The sequence below is a fragment of the Helicoverpa armigera genome, chromosome 27, assembly GCF_030705265.1.
Source record: "Helicoverpa armigera isolate CAAS_96S chromosome 27, ASM3070526v1, whole genome shotgun sequence".
Classification (NCBI taxonomy): domain Eukaryota; kingdom Metazoa; phylum Arthropoda; class Insecta; order Lepidoptera; family Noctuidae; genus Helicoverpa; species Helicoverpa armigera.
Window position 1 is genome coordinate 4,330,188 of NC_087146.1, and position 24,355 is coordinate 4,354,542.

Genomic DNA, 24,355 nt, shown 5'->3' on the forward strand with positions numbered 1-24,355 from the left:
ATAATCCTCATCAACCATTGTATGTTGACAGGCCTAGACAAGAATTTAAGGATATATTCTACGCAAGTAGTAGCAGTTATCCATACATTAAATATTACTGACTGACTTCTACACGTATAACTGTGAATTATTTCTGTAAAATGTCCGAAAAATATTAATGAAAGGGGAGAATCGAAGAACGACACCAAGATAACATTCGAAATTGCTAGAGCTTTGCCTGGTTACTGGTTACTGTGTAAAATATCGGTGTTCCGGCTTTACACCGATTAGAGACATCACTATTATTTAGTTCATTCAAGTTCATTCAATTTGGTTGAATGCGAATGAAATGATTCGCCGGTTCTCGGAAGTCGACCGACCATGTTTTTGAAATATTTTGCCGACTAGTTGGAGTTAAGTTTCAAGTAGACTCAAAATTATTGCTAAGTACACTTTTTATTGAAAATGGGGCTAGATCAGTATAAAGTGGATGTGCTCCACTACATTAATCCCTACTTAATATGGGTGGTAGTTCACAAAGAAGGGGAGGAAGATAAGTTTTTCTTCGAACAAATTGGAATTTATGGGATTATGCCTCAAAATGTAACTATTGGAGATGATTGCGTGGTGAAAACTGAGTCTTGTTCTACGTGGATGCCAGCATCAGTTATTCCAATGAAGAAAGCATTACGAGAAGCCGCCGAGGTTTGGTTTTCTCCAACCTATATCGACAAAAAGTATGTTTTTTGATACTTATTTCTTTTGTACCTTACTTTGTCGAAAGAAAGTATGAATTATAATACGGTATCATTTCTATGAAAAGGAAAAGTAAAATAATACCCATATATATAGGTAAACTCCATTTCTGTAGGTACTAACTAAAGGTAGTCTTGATAAATTTTAGTTTATGTAAAAATTAAAATTGGCGGCAAAAAGAAATTTTAACATGTTTTTGTGTAAAAAGAAAAGTATCTGTAATTGAGTGCCTACTTGAATGGATTCTAGGGTTGGAGTGTAGCAAAGGGTGTGCAAGGCTTTTGGGACTTAGAAAATTTTTCATAAAATATGAAAATTTCTGAAAATGTCTAGTTTTTCATATCTATCGTATAGAATACCTAAAAATAAGACGAAAACCATCTGGGCACTTTTTGTCTAGGACCAAGGACTTAGCAAGGACCAACCTCGACTTAGGGCAACCCCGACTCGGACAGGTTAGGTTCGAAGGGGATGGCGGGGTCTGGCAGACCCCGCCATCCCCTTCGTGGTTATTTTTTTTTAAACCACCCAGAAGAAGGAGCCCCGCGCAGCGGGGCTCCGTCGACTTTGCCTTTGTTTACAATGACCTTCAGTGCTCATTTTCAGGTGAACCGTTGGTCCTAGGCAAAAGGTGCCCAGATGGTTTTCGTCTTATTTTTAAGTATTCTATACGATAGAAATGAAAAACTAGACATTTTCAGAAATTTTCATTTTTTATGAAAAATTTTCTAAGTCCCAAAAGCCTTGCACACCCTTTGCTACACACTAACCCTTCAAGAAAGAGAGCCTCTTGAGGTTTAGGTTGGGGCTCTTGGCCATTAGTTCACTGGCCAAATTATATCATCATCCTCAGAGCCCTTTTCCCAACTACGTTAGGGTCGGCTTCCAGTCTAACCGGATGTAGCTGAGTACCAATGTTCTACAAGGAGCGACTGCCCTATCTGACTCCCTCAGCCCCGTTACCCGGGCAATCCAATACCCTTGGTTAGACTGGTGTCTAGACTTATATTGGTTTCTGACTACCCTTAACGACTGCCAAGGATGTTCAATGACAGTCGGGACCTACAGTTTAACATGCCAACCGAAACACAGTCATTGGTGTCTAAGATATACTTAGAAAGTACATACAAACAGAAATGTTGCATTGATACTTGCCTGACCTGGAATCAAACCTGCGCCCTCGTACTCGAGAGGTTGGTTATCCACTAGGACTGACCAAATTATATACATATAATTTCTAAAATCCATTGTTACAGAACATCCATTTTCGAAGACAATATTCACAAGTATGGAGAGCTGATAGTTATTCTTAAAGATGGTAAAGAGGTCAACATACTCAATGAAATTGTCGACACTGGCTTCGGATTTGAAGACGAGTGTCTTTTCCACAAGGAATTGCGGGACAACCAACTTGATACTAGACTCGACTACCTAACCATACATGAAGTAATTAAGCAATTAGAAGAGGGCTATAAATCTCGAAAAATACCGAAGGATATATGGCTAGAAGTCTTAAAAAGCCAAACATTTGTACTACATGAAGCTAAGATGATAGAAACCAGTCTAGCTTCACGTAAACTTCATATAACTGATGGCCGTAATGTTGAAACTGTTCTTAAAAACAAGCTGAACGCTTTGAAGCTTTGCAAAGATGTAGACGAGGATTCCGTTGGAATAGCCAGCACCTTTAGGAGTTCTAGACCTTCTAGTGTAGTTAGTGTAGCTATGAAAAAGAAGTTGGACTGGTTGCGATCACAGAAAATTGAAAACCGAAAAGTACATACGGTAGATGACAGTATCAAAAACAAAAGTGATTTTGATGACCAAGTTGATAATCCAAAACCTGCAAACAAGGTTTTATTTGACGGCGATAGCAACAATAATCATGAGACCAAGCTTGGTAAGTATCTAAATAGGCTGTTTTCTAGAGTATTTTTTGTTCATTCACAAGGAGTTATGAAGTGAGCTGGAAAAGGAATAACTTTATTTGCAAATTGAATTTCAATATAATTCCAGAATAGGTACAGTATCCCGAATGCTTCAAAGTTTTTGTCTACCTGGGTAAAAATTAGGCTACGTTTCAAGTCCTTTCTCAAGCTCTATACAACCTTTCAATTAATAAGTTCGGTTTAATAATCAGCAGAACGGCAAAGACTCAAAACGACAAAATGTGCAGAATTGTAATTGTATTTTACAAGTATTCTTCTATGTCACCTAAAACATTGTAAAAATTCTTTCATTTCAATACTTTGTCATCTTTTCCAGCGTCATCAGGCAAAAAACAGCGGTGGCAACCTACAGAAGACAATCTCATAGCCATTGGTCCAGCAGGCCTCCCTTTAAATAAGTTTTCACGTATGTTAAAACCTCAAAAGGAAGAAGATTTACAAGCTTCTGAAAAAAAGAAGGCAGAAGAAAGAAAGCCAGAAATTGAAGTAGAAGAAGAAAAAAATCCAGACGTGTATGCAAACACAGACTCTGAGGTAAACTTGAAAATAACTAATTTGGATATTTTAAAGAAAATTAAAGCACAAAATGTTTTGCCTAACGATGATAAATGTGACAGTAAAACTGCTAGTCCAAATAGTGCATTGACTGCGTTGAGACGTAAAATTAAATATCTCGAAGAAAAAAAAGCTAAAATGAATGACAGTCTATCTTCGATTTCTGATAGGGATAGTTCCAAATGTGATTTAGAGTCTGACGCTGAAAGTTTAACTGCACTAGAAGAGGAATTCAGTCGTAATAGATCAAAAAAAGTTGTTAACCCTGACCCGGAACCACTACATTTTGATGTAGAAGTAAATAAATGGAATGTTAACCCATTTAGAAACTTAGACGGTAGTATCTCAATATTCGTTGACAAGTTAGTCAGTCCTGTTTTGATGGTACATACTAAGAAAAATAACCGCATACAACCAGTTAGTAATATGAGGGATATTCCTTTTGGGGACGATATTCATATGGTACTTAAGAATATGGGTATTGAGAAGCCGATGAGACCTCAAACAGTTTCCTGGCCTACCATAATGCGTGGGCACAGTTTCTTCCTAATCGGTCCTTATAACAGTGGTAGTACTATGGGCTATTTACCAGCTGTGTGCCGGTTAGTCAGCGATTACAAGAACATGCCCAACAATTTCGGTCTGAGCTGCATCATAGTTTGCGCGACCTCTCACTCTGTGACAAACGTGGAAACTGTTTGCAAAATGTTTTTACACAGAGCGAAGATTCTCGCTTGCTTCGCTGGCATGAGTGACCTTGATATTACCACCTCACTTTTAAATGGATGCGATATTCTCATCTGCACTCCTACTATGCTAGTCCGTCTGATACAAGAAGATTTTAGTCTCGATCTTCATAATCTATCCACTTTTGTCGTAGACGATTGTGAACGCGTATCCAAAGTTTACACAAAGGAGCTTAAGTTTTGCCTTCTTAAGGTTATGGATATTGTTAAAAGCCGAGCTAATAAAGAGTGGAAAGTTCAGTATGTAATCGTTTCGAGGGTATGGTGTGATTTTATGTCCACTCTTGCTAGGAAAGCACCGGATTCCGTGATATGCATCAGCGCATTCGAAGAGTGTGTCCCTTATACTAAAGTACCTACTTCAGTAGAATTTGTTAAACAAGAGAATAAAGTAGAGGCAGTTATCAACTTTTTGAAAGACATTGACAGGTCGAAGATGTCTGTTATAGTTTGTAGAACTGACGACGAAGTTAAATTACTCGTAAATACTTTGACGAAATTGAAGTATGTAGTGTTCTCCAGTGACAGCACAATGACGGTGCAAGATTTGTATAATTTAGATAAAGCCTTGAAAGATTATGAAGAACCCGTTTCTGGGCCTGTTTTGGTGTGCCTTGACGGGAATTTGACCCATCTGAACGTAACGAACGCTGTCTATTTGATTCATTATTCATTGCCCAGTCTATATTCTATGTTCTGCAAAAGATTTGCTGTATTAATTGATAATTATCCTTCCGTATTTAAAGACGAAGAGACCAAGATAAAAATTAAAATATTACTCGACGATACTAATATAGAACAATTGCCAAAGATTCTTCATTTTATCAAAAGATGTACAAATAACGTATCACCAGTATTAAATGAGATTAGCTCAACTGTTTTATCTGAAAAAAATCTAAAGAAAGCTCAAAACTTTGTGCCAATTTGCAAAAAACTTTTGTCACTAGGTAAATGTCCAGATTTTTGGAACTGTATGGAAAGACATGCTATATTTAAAGATTACGATACACCGAAGGCTTGGATGCCGAAAGAAGGTACTATTATCTTCCAAATACTGCACTATCACTCAGCTATATATTATTCTGCTAGAATAACATCTTGTATCACTAAATCGAATACCGTAAAATACGCACAAACTTATAGCTTGTTGTCGTTCAAAATGGGGATGTATTTCAGTAAAGAAGAAAATAGGAGGCTGTACGGTGTTCCTAAAGTCGGAGACATATGCGCGGTTACCTTAAAACAGAATCTGTTTGCTCGTTGCCAGATCGCTAAAGTATTAAAAACCACAAACAACAGACCTACTCTTTTACTAGTTAAACTTATCGACGAAGAAAGGTACGAAATAGCTCGCGACACCTGGCTCTACTGTTTGCCAGATGAGTTAAAGGGTATAGAAACCCACGTAGTTACCGTCATACTGGCTAATCTTATACCTCAGGATAAAGATGTAACTTTCTCCAAGCTAGCTGAGTACCAGTTAAAAAGAATCACTGAGGAAAAGGAAGATCTCTATATGAGGGGTCAAATAAAAATGGTCGTTGGTAATGTAATTTTAGTAGATACACTGGAAGCGTGTCAGAATCTGTCGTCCTTAGAAGAAGTGGTAGTCTATTCTGATTTTCGAAAGGAACTCTTGGATAATCACGCTATGCAAAATCCTGATCATATTAAAAATTTGCGTAAAATATGTGATTATGCTTGTGAAGAGATTAAAGAAGAACCCATTCGCATTGAAGTGCCAAATCCTATTAAAATACTGCCTAAACCCAGATGGGCACATTTGGAGAGCGGTCAATTTTCTTCAGTTTTCTTTGTTGATGCTGAGAGTCCTTGGAAATTCTTTGTGAGGCCAGTTAAATTTGACTCGTGTTTAAACACCTTAGTAAATGATATTAAGCAGTATGTTAATGAAAATCCCGAGCCTGTAGAAAACGTAAATGTTGGAGACATAGTTATAGCTGAACTGCCCGGTGATGCCACTTATGAAAGAGCTAGGATAGATAGTGAAGTTAAAAATGGTAAAGTCAAATGTTTCTTTGTTGATCAAGCTGAATCAAGTGAGGTTTCTGTTAATAAAATACTTCCGATCACTGAAAAACTCATTACGCGATTACCGTTCCAAGCTATAGAATGTAGGTTAATAGGTATTCAACCATTCGGTGATAGTTGGACGGACTTTAGCACCAACTTCTTCGTAGATTCGTGTTTCGATTCACTCGATAAACACAAACAATTGTACACTAAATATTTCACTAAAGAAAAAGCTGAATTTACTGAAGGTCACAAATACGGCGTTGTCCTAATAGACACGTATTCCACAGAAGATGTTATTATAAACCAGATGTTAGTCGATAAAAATTTGGCTGAGGAAAACGAAGAATTTGAGCTGCTACACAATTTAGGTTTTGAAAGAAAGTCAGAAGAATCGTCTGATTCTGATATTGATGACGCACCGGAGCAGAAAAGTGTGGCTTTACCTCCAATACGGCCAGTAATAACTTCTGAAGTAAATAACAAACCTAATTCCATGAAACCCTCAAACACTATTATTAGATCAGTTCCATTAGTAGGATCGGATGATGATTCCGATGAATTTGAACTGGTTTCTGATGATAAAGGGAAACTATCTTCTATCCCTTTAGCCGAAGTTGTGGGCATAACAGAACTTCCCGAAACGGAATGGAATGATAATACTTTAGCTGCCCCTATAGGAGAAACAGAAATTAAGCTAGACAATAAACCTATTTTACAAGCAGAAAATATTAAGACTGACGAACTTAGCAAACCCAAATTGCTTTGGTGCCAAAACAATAATACGGTTACAATAAAAATCAAAATAATAGTTGATGAATACGACCTTGTTATTAAAGAGAGGTATATCAAGTTTTCAGCTGACGCAAATGATACAAAATACGGTTTCGATTTTGAGTTGTATGGCGTTGTGAATTTGAATAAATCTTTTCACTCAAATAAAGGTCAGTACATACTAGTGAAGCTATGGAAAGTATTAGCAAGTAACTGGCTGTCTTTAACTAGCGATGTTGCTGTAAAAAAATGGATAGCTTATGACATAGAGAACATAGAAGTTACTTCTGATGAAGAATCAGTTATTCTAGATGACAGAAAAAAAATGTTGCCTGAACAAATTGATAGTGACAGCGATGATAATCTGGAAGATGATATTACATTTTCTTATTAACCGAGGGAGTCGTGGTGGCCTAGTACGCAAAGAACCAACCTATCTTGTATAAGTACCAATGCAACTTTTCTAAGTTTGTATGTACTTTCTTAATAAATCTTAGACACCAATGACTGTGTTTCGGATGGCACGTTAAACTGTAGATCCCGGCTGTCATTGAACATCTTTGTCAGTCGTTACGGGTAGTCAGAAGCCAGTAAGTCTGACACCAGTCTTACTAAGGGGTATTGAGTTGCCCGGGTTGAGGAGGTCAGTTAGGGCAGTCGCTTCATGTAAAACACTCGTACTCAGCTGCATCCGGTTAGACTGGAAGCCGACCCCAACATAGTTGGGAAAAGGCTTCGGAGGATGATGACGATTAGTTGTCCTGTGTTTCACCCCCGTCCCGAAACTACTGCCCGTACCGTAATAAAATATAGCCTATGTTACTCGGGAAGAGTGTAGCTTTCTAACAGTGAAAGAATTTTCGTCGGTTCAGTAGTTTTGGAGCATTTAGGGTACAAACAATAGGCTATTTTTCATCCCGGTAAGGGCAACAGTTTTCACAGGACAAGGGTGAAAAACCTGGAAAACGACTAACCGTGAAAAATAAACACAAGCTTTCATGACTTTTGTATATATTTTTTAATTTTATATTTTTACTTTAACTGTAAGTAAATTGTGATATGGCAATGAAATTGCATGATGAGAAAGTAATTTTAATTTTATAATTATCTCTCTTATGTTTATTCAAACGGGACAGAATTATTTTACACTAGATTTTGCCCGCGTCTTCGTTCGCGTGGAATTGTGACTTCCAGCAGTTTTTTGGTTTTAAATTTTATTATTTGTAATAAAAACTATCCTATGTCCTTTCTTAAGTTCTAAACTATGTCTGTACTAAATTTTACACAAATCGGTTCAGTAGTTTAGGCGTGAGGAAAAGACCTAGATCCTATTAGGATAGTTTTTATTACAAAAAAGAAAATTTATCCCGGACCTACAGCGCCATCTATTGGTCAAACCGGAATCTGCCGAAATCTGCCGGAAGTCACGCGAAAGAAGTCGCGGGCAAAATCCAGTATAGAATAAATTGGGTTGCTCACCGATCCGGTATCCACTTGAAAGGCTATCAAAATATGTATATGGTACATTTTTAAATACTAATTTAGAGAATACATAGGTTTACAAAAATATTGTTGCATTAATTTTTTGTTTTTTAGTTTAGGTAAATAAGCACAATATTGTTATTTCAAAGCAACTTTTAACCGAATTATTCCTAAAAAGTTCCTTTTTAGACCTAGTCTTAAATATATATAGCTTTTATGTAATTTAATTTAAGCTTTGCTATCTTATTTTATTAAGGGCTCCTACACAAAACTGCGATGCGATGTAATTTTTGCCTTGATTTTTGAGAGTCGTGGTAGCCTAGTGGGTAAAATCAGCCAGCTGCGCAGGACATATTATAGTGCACGGGCATTTGCGCAGACACAGGTGCACTCACTATTCCTTCACTCTCATAGCCCGATGGGACGGCAATCCGACACGACCGGAAAGAGATCAGGCGCAGCACCGACAGTAAGGTGCTCTCTGATGCACGGGTGAATCAATCACCAACTTCCAGACTAAGGCCGCTATGTGCAAGTTTAGAAAAACCCACAAAGCAATTTCGACCCGACCCGTGCATCGGAGAGCACGTTAATGTCGGTCCTGCGCCTGATCTCTCTCCGGTCGTAATTGATATATGCAGCTGGCTAATTTATGAAAAACAATTGCCGTGACCGCGGTCTAGACGCCATTTTGTAAAACATATCTATACTTATAATAAATCTGTAGAGAGGTCAATTCTGTAAATTAAATATATTTCCAAAATATCTGGGGGTGATTAGTGATCGATACTGATGCCAAAAATGCAATCAGTAAAATTGTTGTCTGTACGTATGTTCGTTATAGAAACAAAAACTACTCGACGGATTTTAATGAAACTTGGCACAATATTCTTCATACTCCTGGGCAGGTTATATGATACTTTTCATCACGCTACGATCAATAGGAGCAGAGCAGTGAAGGGAAATGTTAGGAAAACAGGAGAAGTTACTCAATTTTTTAAGCTTCCGTCGCGTGTGCAGCCTTAATGGTTAAAGCTATACAGAAACCATGTATGACGAAAATGTTGTCCTTTAAATTATGTAAAAAATATCCCACGATAGCATATTATTTTTGCGGCTCGCGGCGCGGTGGCTACGCTATATTTGGCTGTTGATGCAAATAGATAGATGTTCAGATTGTTCGACCTTATTGATTGGCAATGATTGATATTAACAAAACCGTGCTTATCAGCGCCACTTTTAGTCTTTAAATAATATTTTTTTAAGTTTCTTTTAAAAAATACGTCAGTATTAGTTATTTTGGTAGCGTTTAAAATTAAAAAACCTAAAAAAAATTGTTTACATTTCTTTTTTAGGTTAAGCAGTAATAGGCTAGGTACGCATAGATTTAGATAATTAGATAGGCTGGTGATTATTATTTCTTCCTCTCTTTACACAAAGTCCAAATACATATATTACACATATCCATATATTTTTAAATATTAGAAATAAATGGACCTATATCGGGCACAGAGTCCAAGGTCTGTGGTTAGGGCCCCAGAGACAGAAACATCCTCACAATTTGCTCTGTTTCAAGGAGTACCGCCTTCTGAATCAGTCCCTTCACTTACGAGAGCCTCATAAGGTTTTATTAATAATTTCATTTCTATAAATCATTTAAAATAACAACAAAATCGTTATTTCCCTTATTTTCTAACGAATGAAGAACGCTGCGCCCACAGCGGGGGTCATTTGATGATGTATAATCATCGGCACGAATCTTGAGCGCTGACCTTCACCTGCGCAGAAGTGATTTTTTTTGCCCCTTTTGTGGTATGAAGTGAGGCGCGGGGGCGTTCTAAGGCGGTGATTGGCCCACAGCGCATCGCGTCATAGCCGTTACTCGGGATTGGTTCTTTGCTAATAAATCACATCTGCGTAGGTGAAGATCAGCGCTCAAGATTCGTGCCGATGATTATACAAAATGCTCCAGGGAGAGGACTTTTCCTCATCTCCGGTCGGCAAACGATGACGAGGGATTGGTCTCCCGCCTCTGGCTTGCCTTCATTGGCCGTCCAGAGTGGAGTCTCTAGAGCAGGGTTAGTAGCTCTGCTAGGAGGAATGCCTCGTGGTAGTCCGCCCACGTCCGATATCGGTGACCGATTTTTTGTAGGAGAAAAAGAGAACACTGATAGCGAAAAAGCAACGCACATTTCCTGCAATAACTTAGTCAGAAAATCCTTATTTATGTATTCAAGAAGCAAAACAGAACTATGAAATCTCTTCCAGAAAGCCCATTATGGGAGAGTTAGAGAAAAAAGAGAAACGTCGGGATTAAATATGATTAAATATAAACGCGATAAAATCTGTAAAAGAGAACCTTATCAGATAGCCCTACAAAAAATCTGATGTGGGCAGACAGCCTAAGCGGCGAGTGGGTCTATCATGCTGGGCAAGCGCTCGATCTGAGTTAAAAGTCCAACGTGGTGTCTTCACCACCCTTCAGCCGCTCCTGTCCCCGTTGCCCTCTTATTGTAAGTTTCGCGGCCTTTTCCCAGGGCGTCCTAAGTGAGCTGGCGAGCCTCCACCTGCCATTTTCACGTTTATTTTATAATTTTCCAACTATTGAAGTTGTTTTCTAAGTTATCCTTTAAGTTCCCTTTAAATTTTTCCTCTTTTTACTTACTAGTGGGACTCGGACTTATCCACCAATGATCCCTTTTTTGACGTCCTACCGCGACCTTTTCGGCTTCGTGAGGTGCGTTCAGAATTGCCGCCCTTTTCTGAAGCTTATTTTTGAGACTTAACGATTTCTGCCAACCGGAATCTTGAGATAGCTTGTTCCCTTATCCCATTTTTGAGGTCGGTGCAGCATGTTTTTTTCCATACTCTTCTGTATGCCGTCATCTTGACTTTATCATGCTGCATTGGTTTCGGCTAAAATTTTACTAGGTTGAAAACTTATCATACTGGTTTGAATACCACATGGAATCGCCACTTAGAGGTAGAACAAATATGCAAATATTGTGTTTCTACCTTCGTGCGTGCATATCAGAAAGCGCATATTATTTTCATAAATATCTCAATATTCAATAAGTGCTTTTATATTATATAACTTAAACTGATATAATATCATATTTTAAACAATAATTAGATACTACTTATTTACTATGATTATTTCAATTTTTTTACTTTTCCATCAAACTGTACTCAAACAAAACGGCTGTTTTTAACACACTTCAAAAAAAGATCAATTTCGACAAATCGACATGTATGTATGTAATCACATCAGTGATAACTGTCATGCACCTTAACTCAATAGTAATAAGTACGATTTTCCTATAAAACTGTTACCACTGACCTAAAGTTGACTGTATGTGTATAAAAATATTGTCAGCATTTTTTTTAAATAAGTTTTCTTTTTCAATTAATTTTGTTAATTTTAATTGTTCATAGGTAAGATGTTAATCACTGACACACCACACGTTAAGCGAGAATGGTCTGTTCTCTTTTTTTTTATTTTCTTTTTTTTGTTAAAATGTATATTTCAATTTTTTGTTGAAAACAGAAAAAAATTGTAATGAATAAATGTAAGTTACGCTTAAATATCATGACCTTTGCATATTTCTGAGTTTTTATGCAATTGATTTCATAGATAAAAGCATTTTTTTTTCCTAACCTAATTGTAAGTTTTTGTACTTAATCATCAAATAAAGATCTTGAAAAATATTTTTTTTTTTTTTTTCATTGTATTATTAATGTGGTTTTAATTCCAACTTTATTATTTTCCTGGTACAGACAGCACGTCAACTTACCTTCATCTGTCTTTCTTCAATCGATTCTCAAGCTTATCACAATAGAAGATTATAATGTTCGATTGGTAAAATTTTACAGATTCGGGTAGGTTGACCTGCTGGCGTCTATGGTAATAATCATCATCAGCCTTTCCCCTCACCTTATTACAGGACAATTATCATACAGATATGGAATGAGCGTTAAGAGAAGCCTGGCGAGGTCGGTCGCTGGATGGGTAGTCGTTATTGAGTTTGTCAGAAAGGTTGTGGAGGTCAGATAGGCAGTCGCTCCATGTGGCACAATGGTACAAAGCTGCAGGCGTTTACTGGAACTTAACAAAGTTGGGAAGTATGATGTATTAAATAATAAAAAGTTTATTTATGGAACAAGAGGTAGTATTTATTGCGTCAAATTCTAATTTTAAATTAGATACACTTTAGTTCTTACTTCTTAGTAACAAAGACAGAATAAAAAAATCAAAAAGACAACGAACATAGATTTCGTTTTAAACTTAAAGAACATTTTAAAATGGTTCGTTTTGAAAGCAAGCTGCCGACCGCAGGTGACTGCCTGAAATCAACCGCAGCTGCACTACTTGCCAGCTTTCGGTTGATCATCATCATCATCATCAGCCTATCGCAGTCCACTGCTGGACATAGGCCTCTCCAAGTGCACGCCACTGAGATCGATTTTCGGCTGATATCTCGACTGAATTCCTACTGTGCTGCGGGATTGTTCGAAAGAGTTACCGCGGCCCTGGTACATAAAAGGCCTACGACGGAACACGACGGTTTTTAGTCAGTAAGAGTCTGACACTCCCTCACCGCTGCTAACCCACAGCGGGAAGGTCATTTGATGATTTTTGACGTCGTTAAAAAAAAATCCTACTGTCGCTGCGAGTGCAGTAGGCAGCTGACATTCAAAACGTACCTTTACAGTTTTTTATTCTTATAGATAGCTAAGTAAAATAAAACATTTAGGTAATAACAATCACATGATGAGTAGAAATTGGAATCAAATTCAGGCTCCATACACTACCGGACCGATTTTGATGCGGTTTTAACATAGTATTCGTTAGGGTTTAGGTAGGTCTGTTAGTAGTTTTTTTTTTTATATTATAATATTAATTAACACACTAACAGTAGTACTTATAACAAAAATAAGGGAATAATTTAACAAGTAGGTATGACATTTTTTAAGGCTTAAGGCACTTAAAAGTAGCTACAAATGTTAAGTTACAAAAACAGCTTTAAGGCATAAATTTAAAATAATCACTGTCATCCTTTACATTTTCTTTTAAAAATACCAGATACTTAGCTATGTCCGGTGATAATAACTTCCTATTATGGACTAAAAAACCATTTTTCTCTGAAAACAAATATTCACTAAGAAGTGAGGTAGCCACAATACTGCATTTAGTCTTAAATAGCTGTGCAATGTGGGGATATTTTTCCTGATTATTTTGCCACCATACGCTTGGCTCTAAATCGGTTAAATCAGCTTGGATGTACTGGTCTGTTTCTGTTTGAGCGACCACTAAAATGTCTTCTGAATCATTGATTAAACCTTTTTCTGGAATTACATTTCCTTCATTATCTTCGCCAGATTCTGTCTTCCCCGAATCAGAAATACTGTTGAGGTTCACAAGATTTTTTACCTCAGCCACCAAATTTGCTTTGGCCGCGTCAGCAGCATTCCTGTCTTTAAACTTAGACATTTTGTACCTAGGGTCCAATAAAGTACACATAGCCAAGTTGGGGTCAGACTCAATATCCTCAAATTGCTTATTTAATATATCCATTAAACATTTTATTTCCTCATGTACATCTTCAAAGTTTAGGCTGTCATCCATCGCTTGCAATGAATTTCTTAAAACGTTGATAGTAGGTATAATAATTGAACTGCACACATATTTGTTTCCTGCACCTAATTGTTTAATTGCTTCTGATAAAGGTTCATATAACCTGAATAATTGATTAAGTATACTCCAATCTTCGTCAGTAAACAGAAGTGACTCGTTTTCATGTAATACTGCAGCGATGGTATCTTCTAGTTCTAGAAATGTTTCAATCATTTCGTAGGTTATATCCTCACGGGTGAGAGCATCCATTATTTCTTGTGGTTCATCCTCGTCTGTTTGATGATAAAAATTCAGCTTCGACATGCTTGTGGAGTCATTTAGGAAGTGTACGGCTACTTTCTTGACTTTTACCAAAATTGGTTTGAATAATTCAAGTGACTTCTTCAGGATTACGTTTATTTTGTGAGCGGCACAGACATAGTCATCCCAGCCTAACAAATTTAAAGCTTCCTTGATATTAGCAGAGTATTTTGAATTTCTGTTATAGAGACAACCATTTATTTTTCCCAAAATGTCCCATTCGTTACACGTTTCCTTGAAAAATGTTATGCTTTCTTCAGCATCATAAAAATAAAATTCACAGCATTTGAGTAAAATAGATTTTAGTTCAAATTCAGAGTTTACGTAGTGGGCAGTGATGGATATAATATTTTCCCTTTCGATATTTTTCCATTGTTCAATAGAAAGACAAACTGAACTTGCTTCTTGTATACTTGCTTTCAGCTCGTTAAAACAAGCATTGTGCATATGGGGTAGGATTCTTTCGACTATATCTTCACATTCTGGTATAACGTAATTTTCGTGAGTTGCCAATAATCCACGTAAGCTTACTACTACTGAAACATTTTGTAACGAACTGATTATAAACGTAAGAAGTGCAGCATCTATTTTCTTTTGTTTAGAATCAGTCCAGACCTCAATTTCTTCTTCCTCGTCGTCCATGTCAAAATCTTGTTCATCAGCTTGCAGCTCAGCGCCCGTAAGGTCCATTGACCCATCACCTTCTATTTCTTCCTCATCCGCTTTAGAACGGAGGAAAGGACACATGTTTACACTTCAGAGAGGCACCAACGTACCAATATTATTCTGGTTTTAATACACGACGGTTTTAGCGGTTAAGGCAGTCAAGTAGGTATCAGAATTACTTTTTCAAAAGCTAGATTCCTTCAATGTATTTGCAAAGGAATCCACCAGATGATTTTTGATTTATATCTTGGGTAATGCGGGTAAACAAACCCCACTCGGTATCTAGTCCAGAGAAAATGTTCTTTAAGTTTAACACCTTGGCACGTGGGTCAGTTTATAATGAACTCTTACTTTTGACTCCGTAAATAAACAAAATCGTTAGCAGCAATACAAATACTTTTCGTAAAGTGAACTGCAAGAACTTGAAGTTATTGTAACTTTTCACTGACGATTCTGCGAATAATTTGTTTTGATTGAAGCACAGGATTGAAGTAAGTCAATAAGAATAATTCGTTGAGCGCCTCTGATTGGCTGACTGTAGTGAATAGTTCACTCACTCACTCACTAGTGCTGTGAGTATGGAGGGAAGATACTAAGATACAGGTAAGGAAAATCGACTTTTACCGAAAATTCACTTGGGATTTTCTTTTTCTTTTTTTAAATCTCCAAAAAGCAAGGTACGGAACGTCATCGAATTTTTAGATCGTATAACGAATCGTTTTTTGTTGACAACAATTAAAAAAACCGTATCATTATTTATAAAACGGACAAAAAAATCACGTTTGTTTGGGTACGGAACCCTATAAACCCTAAATACTGAAAACTAGAATAAAATAAATATTTTGGGGGGCTCCCATTCAACAAACGTGATTTCTTTTTCCGTTTTATAAAGCGGCTCGGAATCCGTCGTGCGCGAGTCCGACTCGCACTTGGCTAGTTTTTTTTTGTTTTACTAGGATAGTTTTCATATGTATTGTAAATATGTAAATATAAATCATAAAGTTTATTCTCCTATTAATAAAAAAATACTTGTATATTGTTTTTATTAACATTACCTAATATAATAAATAGTAAACACGTAGTAGTGTTTATACCCTAAAGACGTTAAAACGATTGAACCAATCTGAAAAATTATTTGACTGCCGAGTAACATGGGCTATATTTTATCTTGATGCGGGCTGTAGCTTCCAAAACCGCGTGAAACCGGGGGAATATGGTTAGTCTTATGTACCTTACAAACTCTCGGAACGTAATCATAAAATAACAATTAGGAGTTTGTTCTCATAATGTATTTCTTTGGAATTCACCGGATTAGTTTCCTAATTTTACCCATTTTAACATCCTTTTAAAACATCTAAGGCATGGGCGTAGCCACACTGGGGCAAGCTGGGGCACTTGCCCCACCCTGAGCCCTGGCTCTGACCTATAAGGTGTCTGATTAAACAATGTTTTTTTTTACTAACTCTAACAACATCAACAATCATATTTATGTACCTACTATCCGTAAGTTATTGCACAAAAAAATTGTCGACTTTGAAAAGAGAGCGATCAAAACAAAATACACGCTCGAGTACAATAGAACGATCGTTTAGCACAGTGGTTCTTAACCGGTGGTCCGCGGACCACTGGTGGTCCCTGGAGGCATTCCGAGTGGTCCGAAGCTTAGCTGCGCGACGTTGCTATACGTTAAGGCGGATCTACGCTAGACGAACCGAGCACGAGCGAAGCTAGCGGAGCCGTCGTTCGCGGCATCAAGTGTGGACGTACAACGAACCTACAACGATCACTGTTCTCGAACGTAGTTTTCCGCAGTGAGTAGGTACTTGGCGAATATGGATGATATTAATAATATTGCAGTAGCCGCTGCTGTTGCAGCCAGTCAAGCCCTTTTTATAAAGGGCGTTTTTTACAAGGGCAAAACCGACAACAGGCGGAATGCAGCCGAGTACGAACGAAATGCTCGCAGCGCGCTCGTTAGAAGCTTGTAATTTGGTCCAGACTAGACGAATTGTGTTCGGTTCGTGCGCCGCTCGTGCTCGGCTCTTCTAGCGTAGACGCAACTTTAGGTATCTAACTTTATTTTTATCGACTTATCTATGCGAGCGAGGGGGTTTTCGTATGGACGTAAATCGGATGTGTCGTACCTAGTCCCCCCATTCATGAAAATGTATATTTGGGCGACATTTTACGTAGTTTTTGGTTTTGAGTCTTAAAAAAGAATTAAAATTTCGCGCTCGCTTCGCTCGCGTATTCAGAAACTATATTATTTTTGTATTTGTCAAGAAACAAAAAGTTAAGTACGTTTGGGCTAAATACGTAATATTTGGTTTAAGTCTGATAAAAATTTCACGCTCGCTTTGCTCGCGTATTCAGAAACTAGGTATATGCCCTCATTTTTGCATTTGTCAACAAACAAAAAGTTAAGTACGTTTGGGCAAATTTTTACGTAATATAGGTATTTGGTTTAAGTCCGATAAAAATTTCGAGCTCGCTTCGCTCGCGTATTCAGAAACTATATACCCTTATTTTTGCATTTGTTAACAAACAAAAAGTTAAGTACGTTTGGGCTAAATTTTACGTAATATTTGGTTTAAGTCCGATAAAAATTTCATTACAACAATTAATTATTATTTTTTATGATTTTTTGACTGCTGCCCCACCCTGAGCCCAAAGCTGGCTACGCCCATGATCTAAGGTAACTCAACATCATCATCTCAGCCATAGGACGTCCACTGCTGAACATAGGCCTCCCCCTTAGATCTCCACAGATACCTGTTGGAGGCGACCTGCATCCAGCGTCTTCTGGCGACCTTTATATGGTCGTCTGTCCACCTTGGTGGACGTAATACGCTGCGCTTGCTAGTCCGTGGTCTCCACTAAGGTAAATAATTTAAACATTTTCCAAGGATCGTAGCGTCATGACAATTGGAAAGTGTACCTATTTTGTTCTGACCTGTATTAATGTAAAAATTCATATCAAGATTGGTTACCTTTAGTTAGGGCTGCTATCTCGAATTTCGCCAAACCCGGACAAAGATTAAAAAAACCCGGACATTAGGCGTAAATTGCATTTTTTCCCGAAAGTAATATTAAAAAAAAAAGCGTTATAACAACAAACACATTGTTGGGTATAGAAAGTTTATTGTAATTAAAATAGAGAAATGGTAATTAGTTACATAGGTAGTTCACAATCACACGTCGTACTTATCTAGATAGCCACGGTCGCGAGAGCTAACACAGCGTGCGTAACACATGGCGTCGTGCGCCGGACTGGCGACTCAGCGAGCGTCCCCGCTCGTGAGAGTAGGCCCTCGCTCCCCGCACCTCTCTGCCGGCCGGCCACGTATTGGTCGGCTCGGTGATCATGCGATTGCCTTATATGGCCATGGACTCGGCCACGAAAAAGAAGGCGCGCGTTACAGCGTAACTTAATTAAGCTTAATGATTATGGGCTCAGCAATAATAACAAACAGTAAATGTAACATATTTATTTATTATATTATATAACATTGATTACAGTGCCTTACAATATACAAAATAACAACATCAATTCAACAAAATAATACTTCATTACAATATCCAAACGTCACATTTTACAACAAAAAAGAAAAATGCATTCTTTTATTTTGCAGAACAAACATAATTTTTTTTTTTTTTCTTATAACTTTGGAATAAATACACAGTTTATTATAACATTTTAATACAGTGTGGGGTTATAGTAGAGTTAATAATTAATTTATTTAATTAACATTTACACACATTAATTAATAATTTACAGTTACACAATTATATTAATTATACATTAATAGTGACGAAATGTGTATTATCTATCTCGTCGCTGGAATAATATGATAATTTTTAAAGTCATTATTGTACCTTTTTTACATTAAGTATGACTGTGCTGGTAACACTTTAGGTACTCGGGCGAGTTTCACAAGAATAATAACAATACGTCCAAGGTCGACTTCGGCCACGGCGGCTGTTCTCATATAAGGAGATCAGCCAGCTGCGCAGGACATATTATAGTGCACGAGCATTTGTGCAGACACAGGTGCACTCACTATTTCTTCACTCTCATAGCGCGATGGGACGGCAATCCGTCACTACCGGAGAGAGATCAGGCGCAGGACCGACATTAACGTGCTCTCCGATGCACGGGTGTATCAAACACCTACTTTAATCCACAAAGACACGGGAATCGAACCCGAGACCTCGTGCACAGCAGCCGCGCTTGCGACAACTAGATATAATAATAATAATTAACAAATAAGCATTCGTACATTAATTGTAGTATATTACAGAATTACAGACAAGGCTGTGCTTAATAAGAAAGCTACGCTTTAATATTATTGTTCTGAACTCATTTATGAAACTTTAATTTAACCCAAGGACATTTCTAAGTGAAAAGTTTTTTAATATGGAATTCAATCTATTAGTCGTTCTCCCGCGGTTTCATTTCGCGACTCGTGGGAACTACTGCCCGTACCGGGATAAAATATAGCCTATGTTACTCGGGAAGAGTGTAGCTTTCCAACAGTGAAAGAATTTTCAAATCGGTTCCGTAGTTTCGGAACCTGTAGGGTGCAAACAAAAGTATATTTTCTCTGTATTATATTAGTATTGATAAGTGTATCTTTTAAGCTCCATTTACAATCCCAGCTTATGAATAAAATATTAAGCATTAATATAAATAAGTTATTCATTAATATACATTTTGGATGGTAACAATATTTATATTAGACAACATACATTTTATATGTTTTAAACATAGTTTAATTTTTATATTAATAAAGAAGTATATTTCGATAATCAATACTTATTGTATTAATTTAATAATAAGTTTTAGACGAGCATTCAGGCTATATGAATATTTTTAATAGTGATATAATTTCTGGAATCAGTTCAGTAGTATGAGTGTGATTTGCACCATTTAACTATAACGATAACCAAACCATAACCAGCCGTATACTTGCCGCCCATTGGTCACATCGGCGATTTGACAACTGAAAATGGTTCGGTTATCGTTATAGTCAAATGGTGCAACCCACAGTATTATGATATACAAACTTAGAGCATATTAGTCTTACTACCAAAACATAAACATGTGTCGAACACTTGTCTAAAAAAGTGTGGCTGCAAAATGGACCTTATTTCAAAATCATAATCTGGCATTTTTTTAGACAAGTGTTTAACTGACGTTTAAAAGTTTCTGTGGTACGACGGTATTTCTTTAAAGATGATGATAGCATAACTCATATGAAAATATAATTATTTTTCTGCAAAAGTTAATGGTTATAAGTATTGTGCGTGAAAAATATACCACTAGGATACATTATATAAATCAATTATAGTTTCAGCGGAATTACAATAAAAAACAGTGGATATAAATTGTTTACAATACAATACATAATATATTATGCGAAACAAGTAACAAGCAAAAAAAAACAACAATTATATCTTCTTCTAACAGTTAACATTCTAACTTCATACAATTGACATGAAAATTTTATTTACACGTTAAATCTGGTCTCTGACCCATCTGCTAGCATGAGAGTGACTGTCCTGGAGTTAGTCCAAACGAGCCTCGCTAGTCGAGCGGGGTTCAAACGAGCCACATCGGCCATTGGAGCGGTACTGTAGCATTTCACACAACGAGTTTGTGCTGCGCCTAGGCCAAACATACCTGGAATTGAGAAATGTGGTGAGAATTAATGATGGTGATGAGGAGGACTAGAAGATGATAGGATGGACTACATGAGTATAATGTAGACTACATGGTGATTAGGTGGACTACATGGTGATAAGGGGGCCTACAAGATGATAAGGTAGACTATAAAATATCAAGAACTACTTCTAGACAATAAAGAGTACTACAAAATGATGAAATATACTATATAATCCTGAGGTGGTCTACAGAATTATGAGGTGAACTACATAATGATAAAAAAGACTACTCGATGATAAAGAGCACTACATGATGAGGTAGACTATATGATGTTGAGGTGGAATATAGCATGATAAGGTGGACCACAAAATGATAAAAAGGACTACTATGTAATAAGGAGAACTACATGATGATGAAGTAAACTACACGATAATAATAGGAATACATGATGAGGAGAACTACAAGTTGATAAAGTTACATAATTATAAAGAGGACTACACGATAATGAAGTGGACTACACAATAATGAAGTGGACTACACAATAATGAAGTGGACTACACAATAATAAAGTGGACTACACAATAATAAAGTGGACTACACAATACTAAAGTGGACTACACGATAATAAAGTGGACTACATAATTATAAAGAGGTCTACACGATAATGAAGTGGACTACACAATTATGAAGTGGACTACACGATAATGAAGTGGACTACACAATTATGACCTGAACTACACAATGATGACCTGAACTACATTAACCAAAACACTTACCAGCAGTACTCTGCCAGAAGGAAAGCCGGTTATCAGCCGTGGCGTACGACACGAGGTAGCGTCCGTCAGGACTGAAGGCGCAGGCGGTGACCGGGCCGGCGTGGGCTGCGAGAGACTGACAGCGTCCGGCTCGGAGCTCGTACATCGCTAGCTGGCCTGTGTGACTGCCCACTGTGGGATAAAATGTGGATTTTATTAAGATTTTTAACAAATTTTGTTTGTATCAAAATAAGGAGCTTGTGGCTAACAATCGCACGGGTCTAATCAAAATCAAAAAGAGTTTATTCAAAGTAGGCTGATAAACAGCACTTTTCGAACGCCAAATTCACATGACACACTTCCGCGTTGATGTTTCACGCAACAAACTCCCCAGCAACACATGTCTGGTTGATGGATCATAACTTTAAAAGCAATGCTTGACGCGGTCGATCCGTCTTATCTTGACGAGGTAACGTGTTTCGGAAGGCACGTCATTGATGGATCCCAGTTGTCATTTGAACATATTTGGCAGTCGTTCCGGATAGCCAGCCAGAAAGTCCGACAGCCAGTATTCCCAAAGAGTCAGAGATCAGGTCAGGTAGGCAGTCGCTCCATATGACACACTGGTACACTAGCTGCATCCGTTTACTGGAAGCCAACCCCTAGATACTTAGGAAGCGGCTAGGCAGATGATAACAATCTATCCTAATCTTTGGAACCGCTGGTCGGATTTACAAAATTCTTTCCCTGATAGATAGCTTACAATGTTCATGAGTGCCATAGGCTATATTTAATCCCGGTACGGGCAGTAGTTCCCACGGGACGCGATATATAAGAAGATGTACCTGCAATTCTCCTGGTAGCTGGACAGTGAGACACCTGGTTGTATCTGCAGATGGCAGGAAATACTTCGTTCAAGCCTTTATTCTTCAAATGGGATTGGTCCACGCAGTGCAGGATTATGTCCATTACCTGTGAAGGAATAGGGTTCAAATTACCATAAAATATAAAACTAGAGAATATATTTTATATGATTGTGTTTGACAATTTTGATAATTTTATACAACGGTTCTTTGATATAGTATTTTTGATACACAATTTACTCTATTTGCGTGGAACATAATTTTTATATTATATAATTTAAATAAAAAGACACTTAAAACTAATAAAGGGCGTCGAAACATTGGTCCTCATCGCTGTCACACGGTGGTGGTGGTAGACGGCTGAACCGACTGCTGGCTGATCTTATATACCTTACTACTACTTTCTAAGTATACCTTGGACACCAAATGACTGATCAAGGGTGGAAACCTGGAGTATAAAGTCTGAAATCACCAACCCGCATCGAGCAAGCGTGGTGATGAACGCTCAATCCTTCACCGTGTGAGAGGAGGCCGCAACCAGCATTGGGACGATAAAAAGGCTAAAAAAATACGTACCTCTACAAGTAGAAACCTCTGTTTCTCTCTCTGTCTCTATCTCTCCGTATAAACTATAGAAATATACCCAAAGACAGCCCCAGCTTTGTGCTAAAATATTCCAAAATAAACTACTACTACAATATATTTCTGTACATACCTCTACAAGTAACTCAGCGACCTCATTATGCATCCTATCTATGAGCAGTTCGATGCCTCTCAGCACTTCGGCTCGTCCCTTCTGTAGCGCGAGGTACGCGGGCGAGGGCTGCCCCGACTGCGCGGCGGCGGCGCAGCGAGCTACCTCCCGAGCCATTGTTGTTATGAATGCTGCTGGTCTGTGTAGATAAATATAGATATATAGTTTTTAATATAATATGTCAAGTGGGAAGAGAATGTGGATAAAAAAGTCAGCTTGAAGAATGAAAATAATAAAATCTTGGGAACCCGTCACAATATATCCAATCGAGTGTTTTAAAAGTAATTAAAGTAGCAGAATAATAATACAGTCAAAAAGGTTATAAAAATCCAGAGATGTATGGAGTATGTTTAAGAAATAATTAATATCCTTATAAGGCCCTAGTTTACGGACTACATACACGTCAGTTTTACTTAAAATGAATGTGTACTTTGAAAATTGAACGTGAAAATTCTTAGTAAACAATTGTTATAAGAAAATTGACGTTTGTATTGTCGGTGAACTTGGGCCTCTGTATTTGAAATAGAAGAAGATTAAAAACAGATATTTATCCAAGATAAATGAAGTGACAAAAAACAAAAAAGAAAAAAACGTGCTAAAATATTTAAGAAATTATATATATAAAAATAATCCACATTTTAAACTCCATTTTCTAAAGACAAATTTTATTTTTAATTTAGGATTTTGTTAGTTAACTTAATACATAAATAAATTGCAATATTACCTGGCAGTAGCGATAAGGGTGAGCGCATGCCTGGCGGTGCGGCACGAGTCGGCCTGCGGAGTGAGCGGCAAGCCGTATGTCATTGAAGGCACCAGTTTATCAGCATCGCAGCACATTTCAAGGAGACCTGATGGAAAGTTAAATATTAATTAATCGCAGAAAGAAAACTGAAAGAAAAAACATAATTTTTTTGCGGAAAATGTGTAAAAGGAGAAAATGAAAACACACAAAAAAGAATGAATATAAAAAGAACTATCAATCCCTCAGATATTTTCTCTTTAAATTGGTGATTTCGGCTGTCATTTGGATATCTTTGTAAATCGTTACTGGCTATCTGTAGAAGCCAGAAAGTCTGACAACCAAAAGTCTTACTAAGGGTTATCTGAGTGGTCAGACAGGTAAACGCTCCATGTACCCTGGTACTATCATGCTTTAGATATTACTGTGTAAACTCATGTCTTCCTTATATGCAAGCTTTTCAATGCACTCCGTTGATAAGCATGCATATAATTGAACTCCTATGAACTCTTCTTTTAAACTCCCTTATGCGCCCCTAATCACTACCTAACGTACTTTCCCCTATCGTATTTGAATGAATGTGAATTTTGAATGAATGTGAATTTTCAGCCATAGCGGACGGATGTGCTCATAACCTTGAGAGCTGGATCCGCCACTGATCTAGACTTATGAAAACCTTACCAAATTATACCATAACTAA

At 37.4% G+C, this 24,355-nt stretch overlaps 3 protein-coding genes across 3 annotated transcripts in view; 1 reads left to right on the forward strand and 2 right to left on the reverse strand.

Moving 5' to 3' along the window:
* The first annotated feature begins 330 nt into the window (after positions 1–330).
* LOC110384647 (putative ATP-dependent RNA helicase TDRD12) lies at positions 331–11,334 on the forward strand. The gene is made up of 3 exons (XM_021346045.3): positions 331–716; positions 1,992–2,635; positions 3,001–11,334. Exons 1-3 carry the CDS (start codon positions 445–447, stop codon positions 7,185–7,187), a joined length of 5,103 nt encoding a protein of 1,700 aa, XP_021201720.3. The 5' UTR covers positions 331–444; the 3' UTR covers positions 7,188–11,334.
* A 1,964-nt stretch (positions 11,335–13,298) lies between these two features.
* LOC126054845 (uncharacterized) lies at positions 13,299–14,957 on the reverse strand. The gene has a single exon (XM_049841687.2). The coding sequence runs from the start codon at positions 14,955–14,957 to the stop codon at positions 13,299–13,301; it is 1,659 nt and encodes a 552-aa protein (XP_049697644.2).
* Positions 14,958–18,349: 3,392 nt separating this feature from the next.
* LOC110369629 (WD repeat-containing protein 7) overlaps positions 18,350–24,355 on the reverse strand; it is a 116,891-nt gene continuing 110,885 nt past the window's right edge. Inside the window, exons 32-36 of the mRNA XM_064042233.1 lie at positions 23,638–23,764; positions 22,875–23,052; positions 22,142–22,268; positions 21,318–21,488; positions 18,350–20,559 (exon numbers count right to left, since the gene is read on the reverse strand). Coding sequence (XP_063898303.1) covers positions 20,387–20,559; positions 21,318–21,488; positions 22,142–22,268; positions 22,875–23,052; positions 23,638–23,764 — 776 coding nt within the window. The 3' untranslated portion in view covers positions 18,350–20,386. The remainder of the gene's footprint in view (positions 20,560–21,317; positions 21,489–22,141; positions 22,269–22,874; positions 23,053–23,637; positions 23,765–24,355) is intronic.